This window comes from Physeter macrocephalus, chromosome 7, assembly GCF_002837175.3.
Source record: "Physeter macrocephalus isolate SW-GA chromosome 7, ASM283717v5, whole genome shotgun sequence".
In the NCBI taxonomy this organism is placed as follows: domain Eukaryota; kingdom Metazoa; phylum Chordata; class Mammalia; order Artiodactyla; family Physeteridae; genus Physeter; species Physeter macrocephalus.
This window is the reverse complement of record NC_041220.1, coordinates 143,566,067-143,584,939: the sequence shown is the minus strand read 5'-3', so window position 1 is coordinate 143,584,939 and position 18,873 is coordinate 143,566,067. Positions and strand designations below refer to the sequence as shown.

At 60.6% G+C, this 18,873-nt stretch overlaps 1 protein-coding gene across 9 annotated transcripts in view; it reads left to right on the top strand.

Annotated features, from left to right (window-relative positions):
* Positions 1-18,647, top strand: part of HTT (huntingtin) — a 144,400-nt gene extending 125,753 nt beyond the window's left edge. For 6 of the 9 annotated variants that reach the window (XM_024119229.3, XM_055086250.1, XM_024119226.3 and 3 more), the window contains 17 exons: positions 215-310; positions 2,659-2,846; positions 4,478-4,604; positions 5,848-5,948; positions 6,904-7,058; positions 7,417-7,556; positions 7,952-8,034; positions 8,514-8,644; positions 8,755-8,884; positions 10,758-10,913; positions 13,350-13,540; positions 13,805-13,919; positions 14,056-14,269; positions 14,582-14,687; positions 16,239-16,401; positions 16,563-16,723; positions 17,492-18,647. In XM_024119229.3, coding sequence (XP_023974997.1) covers positions 215-310; positions 2,659-2,846; positions 4,478-4,604; positions 5,848-5,948; positions 6,904-7,058; positions 7,417-7,556; positions 7,952-8,034; positions 8,514-8,644; positions 8,755-8,884; positions 10,758-10,913; positions 13,350-13,540; positions 13,805-13,919; positions 14,056-14,269; positions 14,582-14,687; positions 16,239-16,401; positions 16,563-16,723; positions 17,492-17,705 — 2,471 coding nt within the window. In that variant the 3' untranslated portion in view covers positions 17,706-18,647. Of the gene's footprint in view, positions 1-214; positions 311-2,658; positions 2,847-4,477; positions 4,605-5,847; positions 5,949-6,903; positions 7,059-7,416; positions 7,557-7,783; positions 7,930-7,951; positions 8,035-8,513; positions 8,645-8,754; positions 8,885-10,681; positions 10,914-13,349; positions 13,541-13,804; positions 13,920-14,055; positions 14,270-14,581; positions 14,688-16,238; positions 16,402-16,562; positions 16,724-17,491 lie in introns of those variants that run through there. The other 3 variants (XM_055086248.1, XM_055086251.1, XM_055086252.1) reach the window with 3 other exon arrangements.
* The last annotated feature ends 226 nt before the right edge of the window (positions 18,648-18,873 follow it).

The window sequence follows — 18,873 nt, the reverse complement described above, 5'->3', positions numbered from 1 at the left end:
GCCGCTCCGCGGCATGTGGGATCCTCCCAGACCGGGGCGCAAACCCGGTTCCCCTGCATCGGCAGGCGGACGCGCAACCACTGCGCCACCAGGGAAGCCCTCTAGACCTCATTTGATGTAGTCTGTCACTTTGAAACGTTCATGAGGCTGCATGAATGTGAAAATCTGAATGAAAGGAATGGGAATTCTTCCGTTTGTTCTGTTGCGGTTTTAGTTGCGGTGCAGCCCGGGGACCAGCTTCTTAGCCCAGAAAGAAGGACGGACACCCCACAGGCCGCCAGAGAGGACGAAGTGGATTCAAACACGCAGAGTACGTCTTACCTAGTGTCTTTGGGGGCTTGGAATTCTTTCACAGAAGAGGCCTTTAAAGCGGTCAGTGTGGACGTGTGAAGCCGCCTGCCTTCACTGGGCTGCGTCCTGGTGCTCGGCCCTGAGTTCGGGGGCGATTCGAGGGGCTGCCTCGCACGTCCCGCTGGCGGGCACCCTCTGCTGTCTGGCTCCCTGTGGACCCCACACTCCGCTGGGGTGTCGCGCTCCTGACCCTCGGGGAGCCTCCTGACCTCCATCCCCGCTCGCTTTCCCCGCCACCCCCGCCCCTGCTTTCACCCTGCACTTGCTGCTTCTGTGTCCTTTACCTCAGACTCCGAGCTCCTTGTGGGCAGGGCGTCTGTTTTCCTTCTGTGTGTTCTTACTGCTGTAAGTGATCAACACATGTTTGTTGAGTAACGAGTGAATGAGTAAAAATACTAAGAAACTTAAAGTTAGTGGAAATACCATGTGAATATTAGGTAACCTGAGTGTCTGTTTCAGCCATGTATTTTGGTGGACTTTTAAATGAAAATTCCTCCTGTCCCTACAGAAAAAAAAAAAGAAAAGAAAAAAATACACATCTCATTCATTTAAACCTATTCAAAATCATTTAAACCTAGATTTAGCCATGTACCTTAGTTTTTCATGTACTTTCTCCCAATTTAGTTATTTTACTCTGAAGATGGTGGCAAGGCACGTTGGGAGGAAAGCTTCTTGTCACTAGGGGCCTCCAGGCTCTTTCCCCAGAGGGTCTGGTGGGAATGCCAACCTGCAGCCTGTCCCACAAAGGGGGGAACAAATGCCCCCTCCCGGCAGTTCTTGGCTGTCTTTCTCATGGAACACTCTTACTTGGAATATCGAAATCTTATCCATGCTCTGTTGGCTTAAGAAACATGCCTTTTTAATAGCAGGTAGATAAATGCTTTGTGTCTTTTTTTGCCAGCTTTTGCTCGACCCCAGTTAATGACAAGAGTGTTCCTGTCGGTGGTGTTAAGATAGGAATTTTTCTTCTTGTTACCCACTCAAGGTTTTACAGTTGCACAGCATCTAGAAGCAGTGGTGTTTTGTTCACAGCCAAGCTCTTCCCTGAGCCTCTATCTCAAGACTCTGGTTCTGCCATCCCCGAGCTTGTGACTTAATGATTCCTTACTGATAACTGAGGAACGTGCAAACACTCACTTCCTGCTCGGCCACCTTCTGGCTGTGTGGTCTTAGCAAGTTACTACCCTGTGCTTCTGCAGTACGGATAAGAATAGTACCTGATGGGGCTGCCACAGGATTAAGTAAATTAATCCACATAAAGAACCCATGACAAGTGCCAGGCTTGCTCTAAGTGCCCAGGGAATGTCACCGTATTTTAGTTGTAATTTGAATTTCCATTCCTCTGAAAATAGTTGGGGTTTCACGTGGTTGCGTCAGAGCAGGCAGGCCCGCTGGCTGGAGCGTATGTAGTTCGGGTTAATATAATTGTGCACATTCTCCATGGCCCCTCTTAGGCTGGTTAATTCCATCCTGGCCAGAGGAAGAAGCTCGCTTTCTTTATCACCTCAGTAGGATGGTACCTCTTAAAGATGGTCCCGGAAATTGCATTAAAGTCACCCTTGTTTCTCTTAGTTCAGGGCTCGATTCCTTAAGTCCACTAGTCATTCCTTCTCTCTATGAAGGAGTTGCCTAGACTGTTGAATCTCATGGACGGTGGATAGTATCCATCCACAACCCTAAACATTTATCAACTTGGCAAATAATTTTGTGGCACATACTCTATGCCAGACTCAAAGTGAGGAAGAATGTGCCCCTGCCCTCGAGGTGCAGTGGTTCTTAAACCCTCAGGACGTGGGGTTTTCCTCAGCATTCTGTCTCAGGACTTCTCGGTTAGGACTCGGCAGCCCATCAGAATCCCTCCACCAGCCACCAGAACCCCTGATCTTGGGGAAACGGTGAACCGAGGATTACAGCGTGGGGCTCTACACACCAGCCTAGGGGCGAGCGAGCACAGGGTCCTGGGAGAGCCAGAGAAAGCCAAAGCCCTGGGGAGGGGCTGCAGCCTCCTCCTGGGTGTCAGCTGTCTGCACGTGCAGGGTGGGTGGGAGGCTGGGACCAGGTTCCAGGTGTTTGTGCAGTCTTGGCAGATGTGGAGAGGACTGCTTGTTTAGATGGATGTGAAGGAGGTGAGATCTGTAGGCCTTCAGCGACCGCCTAGAGTCTCGTGGGTGCCACGTTTCCGGCGGGCGTGGCCGGCAGTGGGGCTGTGCCTACTGTCTGCGAGGGTGGGAAGGTCAGGGGGAGGGATGGTGGGTTTGGGGTGTGTTTTGACAGAATGGTCCTCTGTCACCCACGGTGCCTGTTTAGACCCTCAGTATGTCACTGCAGCCTGTGGGATGGTGGCCGAGATGGTGGAGGCACTGCCGTTGGTGCTGGCCTGGGGTCACAAAAGGAACAGCAGCGCCCCGGCGTTCCTCACGCCGGTGCTCAAGAACATTGTCGTCAGCCTGGCCCGCCTGCCCCTCGTCAACAGCTACACGCGCGTCCCGCCCCTGGTGAGTCCGTCCCCCGCTTTGCACGAGACCCGAGTGATGGGGGCGCGCAGGCAGGCCCCGGGCTCGGGGCTCCGAGAGCGCGAAACCGCGCAGATGCCCGCTTGCGCTGGCCAGAGCACTCCTCGGTTGCGTTCACGACACCGGGCTGGTTTCCTCGGGCGCGGTGTGGCTCAGTCGTGAGTAGAAATGCTCCGCCGTGGGGTGGGGCATCATCACATGACGAAATGAGACTTTTTTCTCCCACGACGCTGGATGTGATTCCGAGGTCCTCAGGCTCATCTGTTGAACGGGAGAGCAGAAATTGTACCTCCTGGCGTGAGCGTTTCCCTTTAGGTAGTCACCCTCGGGGGCAGCGCGGGGGGTGTGGCACAGCTGCAGCTCCTCTGCTCTTTTAAAGCTGGCTGCGGAACCAGGTTCAGGTGGGCGGCGTCAATGGGACCCGGCTCCACGTCACAGCGGGGCCTGGGCGGGCGGGCCGCGGGCTGCAGGAGGCTGCGCTGCTGCCCTCACACCTGCTGGAGGGAGAGATGGGGCGATGCGCTGGCACCCGCGGGCTGGAGCCGGCAGGGGGAGGTGGGCCGGGACCGAGAGGCAGGCGCTTGTTGTTGCCTGGAAGGGTGCGTGCCCGCCGGCGGGGCTCAGCCTCTGTGCGTGTGAGGTTCCGCAGCGGCTGCACCGAGGCCGTGGTGTGCCCCAACCCCGAGGGTGAAGAGGGTTTTGCTGTGGGAGCTCTTTCTGGGGAAAAGCCCAGTGACGTGCTGTCCTGGGGTGGCCGTGGAAACTGGGAGTTGTGGGCGTTGGCGAAACCCGGCACCCCGGGGTGGGGAGAGCTGGGGAGTCAGGTGTGGTTCTCAGCCCAGGCACCGCGCTTGGACCGTCGCTGCAGGTGTCGAGACGGCTCACCTTTGGGTGGGAGCGGGGAGCCGATGCAGGCGGGCACGGTCCGGAGGCTTTGATGGCTGGCCCGGACGTGGGAAGAGCCGCCCAGACCACGCACGCCGTAGATGAAACTCCGCGAGCGTGGGCTTGAACCCACGCGGCTCCACGACCCTCCCGCGGGACGTGCAGGAGGGTTCAGGGAGCAGGTGAGAGGCTGAGAGGGCGTCTTCCAGAGGCCAGTGGGCTCTGGGGCTGCGGGGGCCAGCCGGCCGCCTCCTCGAGGCCCGCGTGGCCGGCTTTGGGGATCCAGAGTGCGAGCTCTGGCCGGTGGCGGCCTGTGTCCTCCGGGGGGGTCGGCTCGGCCGATTGGGAGCTGGGCTCCTGCTGCCGGGGCAGCCTCGGCCCCTCCGCTGTGCGTGGCAGCGCCAGACGACAGAGCTGGACTTCACGGAGTTTACAAACGGCTGTCGTGGCTCTTGTCGTGCCTGCTCACGGTAAATATTTCTGTGTGTGGCCGAACCTCTCGTGCTCCTGCCAGCCTCTAAGCGTTGGGGGCACCTGCGCGGGTGGCCCTGGGCAGGTCTGGGAGCCCCCGCGGCACCGGCGCCCAGGGCCCTCCCTCCGCCGTGTCTGCGCTCAGGAAGAGGTGGCCCGCCAGGGAGCTGTGCCTCGAGAAAGCTTGTTTCCTGGCTCCCTCGCAGTTCCGCCATCCTGACGTGACTCGGGAGACTATGTCTCTTTCATCCTCTCAGGTGTGGAAACTCGGATGGTCACCCAAACCAGGAGGGGATTTTGGCACCGCGTTCCCCGAGATCCCCGTGGAGTTCCTCCAGGAAAAGGAAGTCTTCAAAGAGTTCATCTACCGCATCAATACGCTAGGTAGTCTGGGTCTCCCCTCCGGCGTGGTTACACACCATCACATGCCTGCCCTGGGGGGGCCAGGGCTGCAGTAGTGGGACCCGTCTTCTCCTTTTATTCCACAAAAGAGTTAAGGCATAACATAATCGTGAATACGTTCTGTAATGTACGCAAAGCTGTCACAGTGAAAAGTTTGATCCAAGTTTGTGTGTGTGTGTGAGTTTAATGCCAAATTTTCTTGTGTCAGTCTTGTCTCAGGTCAGGAAGGGTACCCTAGTAATTGATAATGCTAAGCCAGATTCAGCCTTTGTACAGCACCTAAGCTAAAGGGCAGCAGTGATTTCCTCTGAGTGCTTCCTGTGTGGTCACTGATGCCCCTTTTCTCAGATGCAGAACCAGCAGCCTGGGCGAGATGGAGCCAGAGGTAGAGGGGGGGCAAGTAGGCTTTAGGTGGATAACACTGGGCTTTGTGTGGTGTGGGGCAGGTCATTTTAGCCTCTGGGTTTTCCTGTCCTCAGCACCCCCATTCTTGTCACTTGTAGCCCTAATACAAGTGACATGGCCACCTCCACCTCCAAGGTCACGGGTGGGGATGTTGGCGCAGCCCTCGAAACAGTCGTTCATCAAACAGCACCTTGATTTGAGTGCAGCTTGTGACGACGGTGCTTGAGGGTGGCCTCTCAGAGATGCCTTCCCCGAGGGCTTGAGCACCCCCCACCCCAGCTAGATTACATTCTTTTCTGACCTTCTGTTCTTCCGGGTGGGGTTAGAGGGACCAGCGCTTTAACTTTTCTAGCAGCTGGACTGAGGTGGGATTCACACAGCACACCCTTCACCCGCTCAGAAGTGCAGTTCTGTGGTCTGGGCTGTGCACTCAGTCTGGGGGTGTGATTTCTGGAGGACTGTGCAACCCTCTGGTGAGCAGGGCAGAAGCGGCTGAGACCCCATTTGAGTGTGGCCTGCTCAGCTGTCCCTTTACTTCATTGCGTCTGCACAGCAGGGCTCCAGAAGGGTGCCTCGCACCGGGCTACCTGGGCTGAACTCGGCCTGGCCTCTTGTGTGGCTTTGGACCCGTGTGCTTCGGTCTCGTCACCACTGGGCTCGGCCAGCAGCGTTGCCGCGTCGCAGCGCTGGCGTGAGGCTCCGGGGAGCGGCTGTGTGTGGCGCCGGGGCCAGTGAGAGCCGGGGGGCCCGGCTGCCACATGGCATGGAAAAGTCTGAGCAGCAGGGGACCCTCTGCCTAACGTGACATTTGCACTTCTAGGGTGGACCAGCCGTACCCAGTTTGAGGAAACGTGGGCCACCCTCCTCGGTGTGCTGGTGACTCAGCCCCTCGTGATGGAGCAAGAGGAGAGCCCACCCGAGGTAAGGCCGCGTGCGGGCACCGGTGTCCGCTGGCCGGCGCACAGGCCGTCACAGCAGCTCGCGAGTCGTTCGTGGTGGGGAAAGGCAGGGCAGCAAGCTCGTCCTTTTGTCTTACCGTGTTTTTAAAAGGTAGCCAGATCATGTCATGACTGGTGTTCCGGAGCAGGAATGAGTCTCCCCAAGGTCTGGGTACCCTAGAATCGCGGCCGGAGTGCCTTTATCACAGTGCACTGCCCTTTCAGGGTCAGTAGCATTATGTCCTTTCTTGAAAATATCCTTCCGTTTTGTTTCTCAACATTCAGGGTATGGCGTGTAGCAACATTTCATCAAAATGAAAAGGCACGTCGTAAAGACCACACATACGTACCTGTGTTCGTTTCTCTTGACTGTTTTGCGAAAATTTTATCAGGCTTCTTGGGGTGTTAATGTATATTATGTTACTCTAATATTAATAAAAATCATGTTCAGATAAAGCAAAGCCTGAAACATTAAGTCATGAGGTACGTTTTTAATTCTGACAGAAGGTATGGTATGAACGTCCAGAAATGGCAGTTCAAAGAGTATATATGTCAGAAATCATCAAGGTTGTCTTTCACGGGTGGAACTAACAGGTTGTCATGTCATATGCAGAGTCCCTAAAATCAGTGAAGAAATTTAAGGACAGTTTCTTAAAAAGTAATTCATATTTGGAGGTTTGTGCCTGTGGGAGACCTTGCTTTCCAAAGCAGCCATTTGCCCATCAGATTCATCTCAAGTCACAGATGCGTGTGGGTTCTGGTGAACTTACGCAGACACAGCAGGACCCTGGCTGGGAAGGCACATCCCTGTGTTGCACTCGGGGGCCCCCGCCCTCAAGGCCACGTGGCTGGACAGCCGCGGCCCGCAGCTTCCGCCCACAGGTGGGGCGGCGGTGGTTGCCTGTGTTGTGACTTGGTGACGTGGGCTCTCCTTCCAGGAGGACACGGAGAGGACCCAGATCCACGTCCTGGCCGTGCAGGCCATCACCTCCCTGGTGCTGAGCGCGATGACTGTGCCCGTGGCCGGCAACCCAGCCGTGAGCTGCTTGGAGCAGCAGCCCCGGAACAAGCCCCTGAAGGCCCTCGACACCAGGTCGGCCGAGAAGCCGTGTGTCTCCGGGGGCGGCCGTGGCGGGAGCGGGGGGGGCGCCGGGGTGCCCTTCCCTTTGCTGCCGGAGTTAAAGACACAAGCCCCGTGCAGGGGGTGCGGGTCCAAAGGGGCTTGGCGGCTGAGGCCTGATGACTCGGGCATCCAGCGTTTAGGGCCGTGTCCGAAGGGGCTGACAGAACACCTGTGCAGGGCCTGCAGACGGGAACCGCCCACAGAGGGTGCGGGCACGGGGCTTGGAGGCGCCTCTGTTTCCTCGAGGCGAGGCTGGGGGAAGCCTGGGGGTTTTCACTCGTAAGATTCGGAGGGGCCAGGTGCTCTGTGACCTTGTCCCGCGCTTCAGGTTCGGGAGGAAGTTGAGCATCATCAGAGGAATCGTAGAGCAGGAAATTCAAGCGATGGTTTCAAAGAGGGAGAACGTCGCCACCCATCATCTGTACCAGGCGTGGGACCCCATCCCTTCTCTGTCTGCAGCCACTACAGGTGCCTGTGGGGAGAGGGCCGGGTGTCCCTGGGGCTTGCGGGGAGGATGGGCCGAGTGTGGGTGTCAGCCTGTGCCCTGGGCCGGTGGGCACAGCGGGACGGTCCTGGCGCCGAGGCGGGGTCCCAGGAGGGCCCGTCCACCAAAGCGATCGTCTGGGCTCCCAGAGGGCTGCCGGCTGGGTAGTCGCCTCGTTCGCGGCTACTGACTCTTAGCTTTTACACCTCAGCCCACAACCGGTTCCTGTTCAGAGTCTGCAGCTGGGTTGTTACAGAGAAAAAGTGATAATTCAGCATCGCCCGGCTGGCCCTGCCGGCTTAACGGGTTGTGAAGGTTTAGAACACCCCCGAGCCCCCCGCGGCCGTGCGGGCGGCACTCACGCGCCCGTGCTCCGCAGGTGCCCTCATCAGCCACGACAAGCTCCTGCTGCAGGTCAACCCCGAGCGGGAGCTGGGGGACACGAGCTACAGCCTCGGCCAGGTCAGTCCCCAGCCTCCGTCCAGCGCGAGGCCCCGTGGGGCGCGTCGGGACTGGGGGGCCTGCCCGGGTTCTCAGGCTCCTCCCCACCGCACCCTCTGCAGAATAAGCATGACGTTCTTTTGCATTTGTGGGGAGCCTTGTTAAGCAAGTAATTCAGAAAAACGGGGTCCTCGGGTGACTGCCAGTGAGAGGACAAGTTTTGAAAAGGGATCCCACGTTCGGGTTCAGTTTTGTGCCGAGACTTCACCAGATGTCCCTTAGGAGTGAAAGTGTTCTTCCTTAGAGGCTCTTTCCTTCCCCCTCCTCGGCTGCCTCCGCCCGTCACTTCATCAGCTCTTCAGTCCTGAAGGCAGAGCGCCCTGCACAGCCCTGCTGAGTGCTGGGGGCTGCCCGCCTCGGGGACCCCGGGCGGTACCTGCGGCTCAGCGCCCCTCGCCTCCGGCCCTGAGCGTCGGCTCCCTGTCTTGTGCCCCTTGAAGGTGTCCATCCATTCCGTCTGGCTGGGGAACAGCATCACGCCCCTGAGAGAGGAGGAGTGGGGCGACGAGGAGGAGGAGGAGGCCGAGGTCCCCGCACCGTCGTCCCCGCCCACGTCTCCAGTCAACTCCAGGTTCCCGCTGCCTTCTGTGTTCAAGCGATCAGAGAGCTCTGATTAGTCACTTGACTTTCTGGGGTGCCTCTGGAAATGAACCTCTCATCTCTGTTGGGGGGTAATTGCAGGAAACACCGGGCTGGAGTCGACATCCATTCCTGTTCGCAGTTTTTGCTCGAGTTGTACAGTCGCTGGATCCTGCCGTCAAGTTCAGCCAGGAGGACCCCCGTCATCCTGATCAGCGAGGTGGTGCGGTCGGTCTGTGTTCAAGCGATCAGAGAGCTCTGATTAGTCACTTGACTTTCTGGGGTGCCTCTGGAAATGAACCTCTCATCTCTGTTGGGGGGTAATTGCAGGAAACACCGGGCTGGAGTCGACATCCATTCCTGTTCGCAGTTTTTGCTCGAGTTGTACAGTCGCTGGATCCTGCCGTCAAGTTCAGCCAGGAGGACCCCCGTCATCCTGATCAGCGAGGTGGTGCGGTCTGTGAGTTTGCCTCCCCCCCCCCCCGCCCGCCCCCCACCCGGGGTTCCCGGTCTCTGGGCGCCCGCGCGGGGACGCGTAGACACAGGTGGAGGATGTAGTACTTCTGGAGCCGGTGAAGGAGCAGTTTCCACTGGTCCAGTCCCTGGCAGTGACACCCGTCAGTCCAGTGGGAGTGTCGTGGGGACGGCACGTTAACCATAAGGTCTGAAGGGTCACCGTCCTTGTCCACGTTGTCTCCTCGGGGGCTTGTGGCAGACGGTCCCCTGACCACCAACCCACCGACCACCCAACCACCAATTGGTGCTTGAGAAGCACCAATTTAGAGCAGCTGTTCTCCAGCTGTTGGCCGGGGGATTTCTCTGCATCCTTGAGATTGGTGGGGACCCCAAGGAGCCTTGGTGTCTGACGGTGACATCCATCCGTGCTTGCAGTATTGGAAGTCACATCTCAGAAGGTTTAAAAGTTACTTATTCGGTGCTGGCTTCTCTACGTCACCGTTAGCCATCCAGCAAGGAGAGATGCCCAGTTACTGGAACCGTCTTGTTACCTGTGCAGCACAGGGTTTTTATTATTTTTACCGAAAGATGTCTCTTTTAGGTAATGACAAACTTTTTTTTTTTTTTTTTTTTTTCAAGTCTGTTTTTCTCAATACTCCTTTAAAGTTTTCTAAATTGTTTCATATCTGGTCAAGGTGAGATTTTTAAGAAGCTCATTTTTAATTTGTAATATAAGTTACAAATTGATTTTTTCAAAAAAGTCAACAAGTTTAAGTACTGCTAAAGATCTTAAATTTTAAAAAGTTATCCATTTAAAACTAATGAGGATAACAATTTCTATTTTAAAATAAATTTTTAAAATGAGTTTTTGTACACTTTTGCAAATCTCTTTAATGTCTGGCTCATTAGAAGTCCCCTGGGGGGACCTCCCTGGTGGTCCAGTAGTTAAGACTCCGTGCTTCCATTTCAGGGAACGGGGGTTCAATCCCTAGTCAGGGAACTAAGATCCCACATGCCGCATGACGCGGCCAAGACTCTTGTATCTCCTCTGCATTCAGTCTGTTAATATTAACTAATTTCTAGAAAATACCACTGTACAGTTGGGAGCGCACAGGAGAGAAAGGCAAGTAGGGTCTTAGCATTTTTAGGAAAATAGTTTTGACCTTGTGGCCCTGAGAGGCTCACCTAGGAAGTGCTCTTTTAGATGACTTGCTGAGTGTCCTGCTGCCTTGTTGGTTCAGCTCGCCTGGGGCCTCTGAGAAAGGGCCAACCCCAGCCTTCCCTCATGCTCCTAAAGAAAAAGGGCCTTCATGCCTAATCAAAGTTTGTTTTTAGAGGTAATGTGAACACTGAACGTTTCGGGGGGACAAAAAGAATCATTGCCAAAGCATTAATTTCCGAAATGATGGCCCATTTCTCCATTCCGGGGCTTTGGGTAGCCTTGCTGGCGGCGGCCTGGGGGCGGGTTCCGACACGGCAGCAGTGTGTGCGTACAGGCACTGGGGGGCGTGCGGGTACAGGTTCACAGCGCAGTTCAGGTTTCTGGGTTTTGTTGGTTGCTTTTCCCGGTCAGGGCTCCTGTGAAGTCCCGCGTCGCGCGCTTCCCGTAGCATAACTCACCCCTTCCTGCCCGAATGTCCCGTCGCCAGCTCCTCGTGGTCTCAGACTTGTTTACGGAGCGCAACCAGTTTGAGACGATGTACCTGACGCTGACAGAGCTGCGGAGGGTGCACCCTTCGGAAGATGAGATTCTCCAACAGTACCTGGTGCCCGCCACCTGCAAGGCGGCCGCCGTCCTCGGGATGGTGAGTGGGAGGCGGCGCGGGGCCTTGGCGTGCGTCGCTGGGGAGTGTGCGGTGCTGGGCGAGCCTCGGCTGGGGCTCCTGTGCCCTGGCCCCTCGGGTTATCCCGGTGCCTGTCCCTGGACGGTCGCCCGCGGTCCACAGTGCCCCGCTCTCCTTCCCCGTGTGCTGCAGCCCCCCGTGCTCCCGGTCCTCAGAGCCTCCCCCCCGGGGCCGTTTGTCTCAGTGACCCTGCACTCCCACCCCCGGAGCTGGATCCTGTGCTCTGTTCTGAGCCCAGGGCCCGGGCGGGCCTTCTCCTGAGCCTCGTAGCTGTGCCTCTAGCTGATCGGGACTCGCCGTCTTCTGTGGCCACATCACCACGCGGTACAGACACAGGAAGTACTGACCGCGGGCGCTGCCGTTTCTTAGAGCGTGTTAAAATACCAGCCCTGCCGTTGGAGGCAAATAGCGTGACGCCAGGCCACGTGGCATCAGCCGGTCACTGCTGTTTCTCACTCAGATGTCTCCTGGAATCCGGCTCTATGCTAGAATGGAGACTCGTTCCCTGAACAAACGCAGGGGTGGCCGCTGTGAGCCGGGCATCTGGGCCCATCGGCGAGGGGCGAGGGGCGAGGTGGCACCCAGCTGCCTCTCCCACGTCCCACACCCCTGCTGTCTGTCCTGACCGCGCTGCCGTTTGCGGGGCTCCCCCTCGCGCCCCACACACCCTGTGTACAGGCTGGCGGAGGCGGGGCCGCCATGATCCCACCTGCTCCCGAGGCCGCGGCAGGGGGTTGCTGAGTTGCTCCGGGTCGCACAGGACGGGGCAGACGTGGGGTGTGAGCTGGGGTCTGCGACCGGAGCCCCGACCGTCCCCTCCTTCCCAACTGTTCCCCCATTGAATTGGTCCCTCCGAGCCAAGGCCCAGAGCAGGTACCATTCATCCTGGGTGGCCTTCGGCCCTGGGGTCACCATCCAGGGAACAGAGACAACAAGTCCGTTGGCCTTCCGCTGAGCAGACAGCTCTTCCACGTGTCGGCCCTCTGGGTATGGAGAGGGAGGTACATGCAGTCAGGCTTGAAGGGGTCCTTTGGTCCTTTGGTCCTTGCGGGAGCGTCAACTGCCGGGTCTGTTTTCATGGTAATTGTGTTTGTGCTCTGGCCTAGACCCCTGAGGTAGATGTTGTGTTGTCCGCAATTGGAACGAGCGATCGCGGTTCTCAAGAAGAGGCTTAGGCAGGATGCCGCGGGGACGCGGACTCCCGCCCGGTGTGAAGGGCAGCGCAGTTTCCCTCAGGACGCTGTCTTTCTGCAGGTCGCGGCCTGTGTCCCTGTGCGGCACCAGCATTCCCGTTCCCCAGCGTGGTGAAAGCTGTGCCCTCCAGCGGGTCCTGGGGCTGGTCGGCGGCCTTGGGTGCGGGCAGGAGGAGGAGGAGTCCTCAGCAGTGTCGCCGCCACCGGGGCCGCAGGACAGCGTTCCCGGGGAGGGTTGCAGGGCCACACAGCCTCTGTGGCTTTTGCAGGGTGCGACGAGGCCCTCGGCCCGCGGTGGTCGCCTGTGTCTGGGCAAGGTGGTCTGTGAAAAGCAGCGGTCGCCACCTCTGCCTTGTGAGGGTGTCTTCTTCTCTGATGAAAAGCCGATCTGAAGTGCAGTGTGGTGCTGAGCGTTTAGGTTCCTACCTCTCTCCATCCCGCTTAGGCTGCTGAGGGAAACTGAGACCGTTCTCGTACAAGTTAGCGTCGGCTGCTGTTGCGGGTCCCCAAGGCCACACCAGGAGGACACGCGGGGCTCACGTATACTCGGGGCTCTGATCCATCACAGTGAGGGGCTGTGAAGCAGAACCACCGAAGGAAGAGGGCCTGGGGGTGGGGTCCAGAGGAAACAGGCGCCAGCTTCCAGGACCCCGGCCCGTGGAGTCCCGCGGGCCGCACCCCACCCCCCAGCGACGCGCCGTCCCCAGGGAAGCTCGTCAGAGACTCAGAACCGGGGCTCTCACTGCGGGCCCGCAGGCCCCGCAGGCCCCTCTGCCGGGCACACACCGAACCCCAGCCCCGGGGAGGGGGGAAGGGTGTCAGCACAGACACAACAGGGGAGGCCCAGGGAGCCCCCCATCCCGACACGCCAGCTCCCGGACGCCAGCCCCGCACGCGGGCCTCGCAGAGGGCTCCGTTCTGCACGCCGGCCCGACCGCAGCGTTGGGGGCCGGCCCCGCAGGCCCCACTGCCGGGCACACACCGAACTCCAACCCCAGGGAGGGGGGAAGGGTGTCAGCACAGACACAACAGGGGAGGCCCAGGGAGCCCCCCATCCCGACACGCCAGCTCCCGGACGCCAGCCCCGCACGCGGGCCTCGCAGAGGGCTCCGTTCTGCACGCCGGCCCGACCGCAGCGTGAGGCCAGCCTCTCGCGGCCCCCCGCGGCACTGTGAGGCTGACCTCCGCGGGTGCTGTGCCCTAGGACAAGGCCGTGGCGGAGCCGGTGAGCCGGCTGCTGGAGAGCACGCTCAGAAGTAGCCATCTGCCCAGCAAGATCGGAGCCCTGCATGGCGTCCTCTACGTGCTGGAGTGCGACCTCCTGGACGACACCGCCAAGCAGCTCATCCCCGTCATCAGCGACTATCTCCTCTCCAACCTCAAAGGCATAGCCCAGTGAGTGGCCGCGGCCAGCGCCTCCCGCTGCCGCCTCCCCCGGGGCTTCCGTCTGACCGGAGGTGGGGGCCGTGAGAAGGGATGTTGCACACTCGACAGCGTATGTCGCCCCGGCCGCGCCGTGGGCAGGGTCAGCAGGAGCCCAGGCGGGCCCCCTGCTCCCCGGGACAGCGGCTGAGGTCACTGAGACGGGAGGACGCCACGTGCCATCAGGTGGGAGCAGCCACCGCGCATGGCTGAGCTCGGCCCTCGTCTCGTCCTCAGCTGCGTGAACGTCCACAGCCAGCAGCACGTGCTGGTGATGTGTGCCACGGCCTTCTACCTGATTGAGAACTACCCCCTGGACGTCGGGCCGGAGTTCTCGGCATCCATAATACAGGTGGGCGGGAATGGGCGGGGGCTCCGTGCCCCTGGACCCGTGCACTGGGGCCCTGGGTCGTTTTCACTGGGGGAGTGGCGTGGGCGACAGGAGGCCGGGTGTGGCTCCTTGACGGGGAGGTCGTCTTCCTGCCCAGATGTGTGGGGTGATGCTGTCTGGAAGCGAGGAGTCCACCCCATCCATCGTGTACCACTGTGTCCTGAGGGGCCTGGAGCGCCTCCTGCTCTCCGAGCAGCTCTCCCGGCTGGATGCGGAGTCCCTGGTCAAGCTGAGCGTGGACAGAGTGAACGTGCACAGCCCGCACCGCGCCATGGCGGCCCTGGGCCTGATGCTCACCTGTATGTACACAGGTGAGCAGGGGGCCACCTGTGCCCGGCGGGTCAGTGCCGCCGAGCTCGGGACGCACAGGACGCAGACCGCAGGCCCCTCCAGTTCTCAAGGTTGCAGAGCTGTGCGGGTGTCGGAACCCCGCCTGGGAGCGGATCTGCAGGCAGACCCCTGGGCCCTGTGTGGCTGGGCTGGGCCCTGGGGTGCTGGGGGTTCCCACCACCTGGTCTCAGATCATCCCTAGGGCTTTAGTAAACTCCTGCGGGAGTTCCAGGCCCTATTTACAGAGCCTGTCCAGTTTTACAAACGGAAAGAACTGAACGGCTTTGTTTCAGGAAAGGAGAAAATCAGTCCAGGCAGAACCTCAGAGCCCAGCCCTGCCGCCCCCGACAGCGAGTCCGTGATTGTGGCCATGGAGCGTGTGTCTGTTCTTTTTGACAGGTAAGAATGGAGCCCGCCCTGCCCTGCCCTGCCCTGCCCTGCCCTGGAGCTTTAGCCGGCAGCTGCTGCTTCCTGCACACACCCGCTCTGCTCTCAGCCCGCCACTGGGGGCTGCCTGCTTCCTGCCTGTGCCCCGAGCACGCTTGCGCTGCCCTCGGGCTCTGCTCCAGACGGCAGTCCTAGGACCCCAGCGCCCGGGTTTGGACTCGACTGGCTCCAAGGCTGCCCCCAGCGCTGGCGTGTCTGCTGAAGGCGAGGGGCGGTGCCGGCCGTGTGGTGGTATCGGGAGGGCCTGTGATGAGACTGGGCGTGCAGCCCTGGTTGGTAACGGGACTGGCCGTCAGACCTGCTGCCTTGTGAGAGGAGTCTTGGAGCCACGTTAGCGGCGGCCCAGGAGGCTTCGGTAGACCGTGGTACAGACTTAAATGACAGACATCTTTGAGAGCCTGCCCCCGATGTGTGTGCCCTCGTGTCCAGGACTGGCTCAGTTTGCGGTCCTGCAGGATGGGTGAGGGGCCTCGTCCGGCTTTGCCCCAGGCCTCCTGGTCCAGGCGACGTGCTGTGTCTGTGGCCTTGGGGCAGCCGACTCCGCACCACTCAGCCTGACAGGTCTGCTCAGCTCGGTGAGCAGGAGGCCATTTGGGGTTTCACAAGAGCACGCTTAGCAGAACTTTGTCCGTCTGCTCTGGCCAGGTGAGGGGTTGTGGGAAGCTGAGCGCGTGGGCTGTTTTCAGGTTGAGCGTTGAAAGCGTTTAGTCATCCTTCCCTCGCGTTCATCGGGCCCCTCCACGGTGGGCAGAGGTGCCCACGCTCAGGCCCTGCCCACATGGGGCCTGCGTTCCCGTGCCTGCTGGTGGGATAAACACTTCAGCCAGTGCGGTGCCGGCGTTCGGCCTCACCACCCTCCAGACAGGCGGGGGGACGCTGGCTTGACAAAGCTGACTTTCCGTCGCGAGTGTCGCCCATGCTGGGCGGCGGCCGGCGTCTGCAGGCAGGTGGGTCTCTCGGTGTCCACGGGGGTTGGTTCCGGGACCCCCACGGGTTTCCAGACTCTGCTGGCGCTCAAGTCCCTGGTATAGAATAGTGAGGCACAATCCGCCTCTGTATCCTCGGGCTCTGCCTTCATCCAGCCAACCGCGGATTGAAATTCGGGTGCGGAACCCACAGATACGGAGGGCCCACGGTGTGTGCTAACGGTACGGTAGCGTGAGTAGCCTGCTGGCCGCCTTCCCAGCTGGCACCTGGAAGGACGCTGCCCAAGATGCCCGCCGAGGGTGTGTTGAGGGGAGGTGGCAGGAGGGCACCAGGGACAGGCGGGAGAGAAGGGGGCCTGGCCGAGACGCCGACAGGTTCCAGGAGCGTGTGGACACTGGTGAGGACAGGCCCTAACGAGGACGCGGTTGTGTTACGGCTGACTTAATTCCCCCATAATGCCACTGCCCCAAACCATTTCTGCTTGTTACTTCAGGACCCCTTTTCGGCTTGGGGGCCCCCGCGCGGGTGGGGAGCCCTGGGCAGGGCGGGGCTCTGATCCGTGTCTCCTCCCTGCAGGATCAGGAAGGGGTTTCCCTGTGAAGCCAGAGTGGTGGCGCGGATCCTCCCCCAGTTTCTAGATGACTTCTTCCCGCCCCAGGACGTCATGAACAAGGTCATCGGAGAGTTTCTGTCCAACCAGCAACCGTACCCGCAGTTCATGGCCACCGTAGTGTACCAGGTGAGGGCCCAGCGCAGGGGAGCCCCCAGACCAGGTGCCTACTACCCTCTGAATGTGTCGGCCCCGGGGACTTGCCAGTTCCTCCCCTTGAAGCCAGCCACCACTCTTCCCCCGAAGCCAGTGTTGACGGGGTGGCCTCCCGGGGCCCTCCGCCCTTGCAGGTGTTCCAGACTCTGCACAGCACAGGGCAGTCGTCCATGGTCCGGGACTGGGTCATGCTGTCCCTCTCCAACTTCACGCAGAGGACCCCGGTTGCCATGGCCATGTGGAGCCTCTCCTGCTTCTTCGTCAGCGCTTCCACCAGCCCGTGGGTTTCGGCGATGTATCCTTCCCTGGGTCCTGGGGCCCCGCGGGACGTAGCACTCCCAGGGGCAGCACTTCCGCCAACATCCAGGTTGACGTTTGCGTTAAGGTTTTGGAAACCTAAGCTCTGCAGAAAGCCCAGGTGTCAAGGTGTTGTCTACCTTAAGCCCCAAGAGAGTAAGCCGTGGACAAGGAAACAGGAAACCGTGTGTTCCCCACGCTGAGCAGGAGGGGAGGGGCCGGGGTGGTGCTCTGAGTAGTGGGGGGGGGGGGGGGGCGAGGCCCGGCAAAGAGCTCCTCCCACCCGCTCCTGGGTCCCTGCAGCTGGGCGTGTCCCTCGTGCTGCTTCTCCTTACGCTTTGTCACGTGCCTCGAATCACTCTCTTGGCGAAAAGCTTAAGTGAAGACCCAGTTCCCACCCCCAAGGTGCTGGCTGCCAAAGGGACGTTCCCCTCCTGTCAGCCGCCCCCTAAGACAGACCGCAGAGCCTTGGAGCAGACAGCTGTCCTGGCGCTGTCAGCGGCCCGGGAGGGCGGCACGGCTCTGCCCTCGGTGCACGGGTGCCGGGCCAGGTAGGTGCTGCCCAGAGGAGCGCCCTCCGCGGGGGCTCTGGCTTCCCGGAGCCAAGGTGGGGGGCAGCTGCCGCCTCCACCCCGTCGGCGGCTTGGCTTGGCCCTCGGTGCTCCCGGGCCGTTGGCAGGCCTGTGTCGGGGGCGGGGGTTCCCGGGGAGGACGGGAGGCAGGTCCCCCCGCACTTGCAGCCTTGCGCCCTTAACCGCCCTGCCAGCCTTCCCCACGTCGTGAGCAGGATGGGCAAGCTGGAGCACGTGGACGTGCACCTCTTCTGCCTGGTGGCCGCGGACTTCTACAGACACCAGATAGAGGAGGAGCTCGACCGCAGGGCCTTCCAGTCTGTGTTCGAGGTGGTCGCGGTGCCAGGAAACCCGTATCACCGCCTGCTGGCTTGTTTGCGGAACGTCCACAAGGTCGCCGCGTGCTGAGCGCCCACGCGGGCGGGGGCGAGGTGGTGCCAGGACTCGGGGCCCCGGCTGCGCCGCGCGGCTCGGCCTCACCGCGTGCAGAGAATGTATGCAGGAATCTTTGGGGTTGAGCCTGAGTCCTTGCAGGGAGCAGAGAGCAGCCGTTGCTGACCCCTCGTGCTAGAGCTAGCGTTAAACGCCCGTCGCCCGGTGTGTACTTCCTCGTGTGCAGCCTGTTCGCTGTCGCCGGGTCCCAGCTGCTCCTGCCTCGGCTCTCGCGGTCGGCCCTTAGCCCCTCTGCTGTCCCGCAGGCGGGAGGTGACGCCACGGGCCTCCCAGAGCACCCCCCGCATCTCCCCAGGGGGGCACGGGGTCCTGGGGTCTCGCTGGCTCCCGCAGGCCCGCGTGCCGCGCTGGCGTCGGGCCTGGGCGGGGCGGGGTGGCTGGGAGCACGACGGCCCGCGCCGTTCTCCCCTGTCTCTGTTTTCTTCTCAGGATTTAAAGTTTAATTATATCAGTAAAGAGATTAATTTTAAGGTAACTTTCTATGCCCGCGTACAGTCTGTGCATTGCCAAGTCTGTGCTGCACGCCCCGGCCTCCGAGGAGGTCGACGGGAGCCCCGCACTCTCCCTCCACGAGACTTACTCTGGCGTTCCTCTCGCCCGAGCCCTAGTCCCCCGACACGCCGCCCTTTTTTGTGCATTCACGTTTAGTTAGAGTTGAGGGGGGTGCTGGCGTGCAGATGTCTGACCGGGAGTTCCCCCTCTGCGCCCTTACGAGTTGGGAAGGTGCCCCCGTGGCTGTGCTGGTCGTGGGCAGTCAGCTCTGCGGCACAGACGGCTCTCAAGGCTCTCCCACCGGTGACGGGCGGCTCCTGGGCACGTAGCCGGCCAGGCCGGCCCGCCTGGCCGTGAGCAGCCTCTGTCCTGACCGACACTGCCGTCCCCCCGCTCCTGTCCTGACCGGGGCCGCGCTCTGCCCAGGGGCCGGCCAGCGGGTGCTGGGATCCGAGTCCCGCCGTGTCCCTCCTGCACGGTGGGGCCCAGACGCTCGCCTGGCCTGGCAGCCCCGAGGGTTAACAGCGTTAGTTGTCTGCGCCCCTCTTGGTCAAGAGCAAAGCTTGGAGTCCTGGCAACTGTTTGAGAAAGGCCCGAGCACCTCCTCGGCTCCCTTTCAGTCCATCCGCGG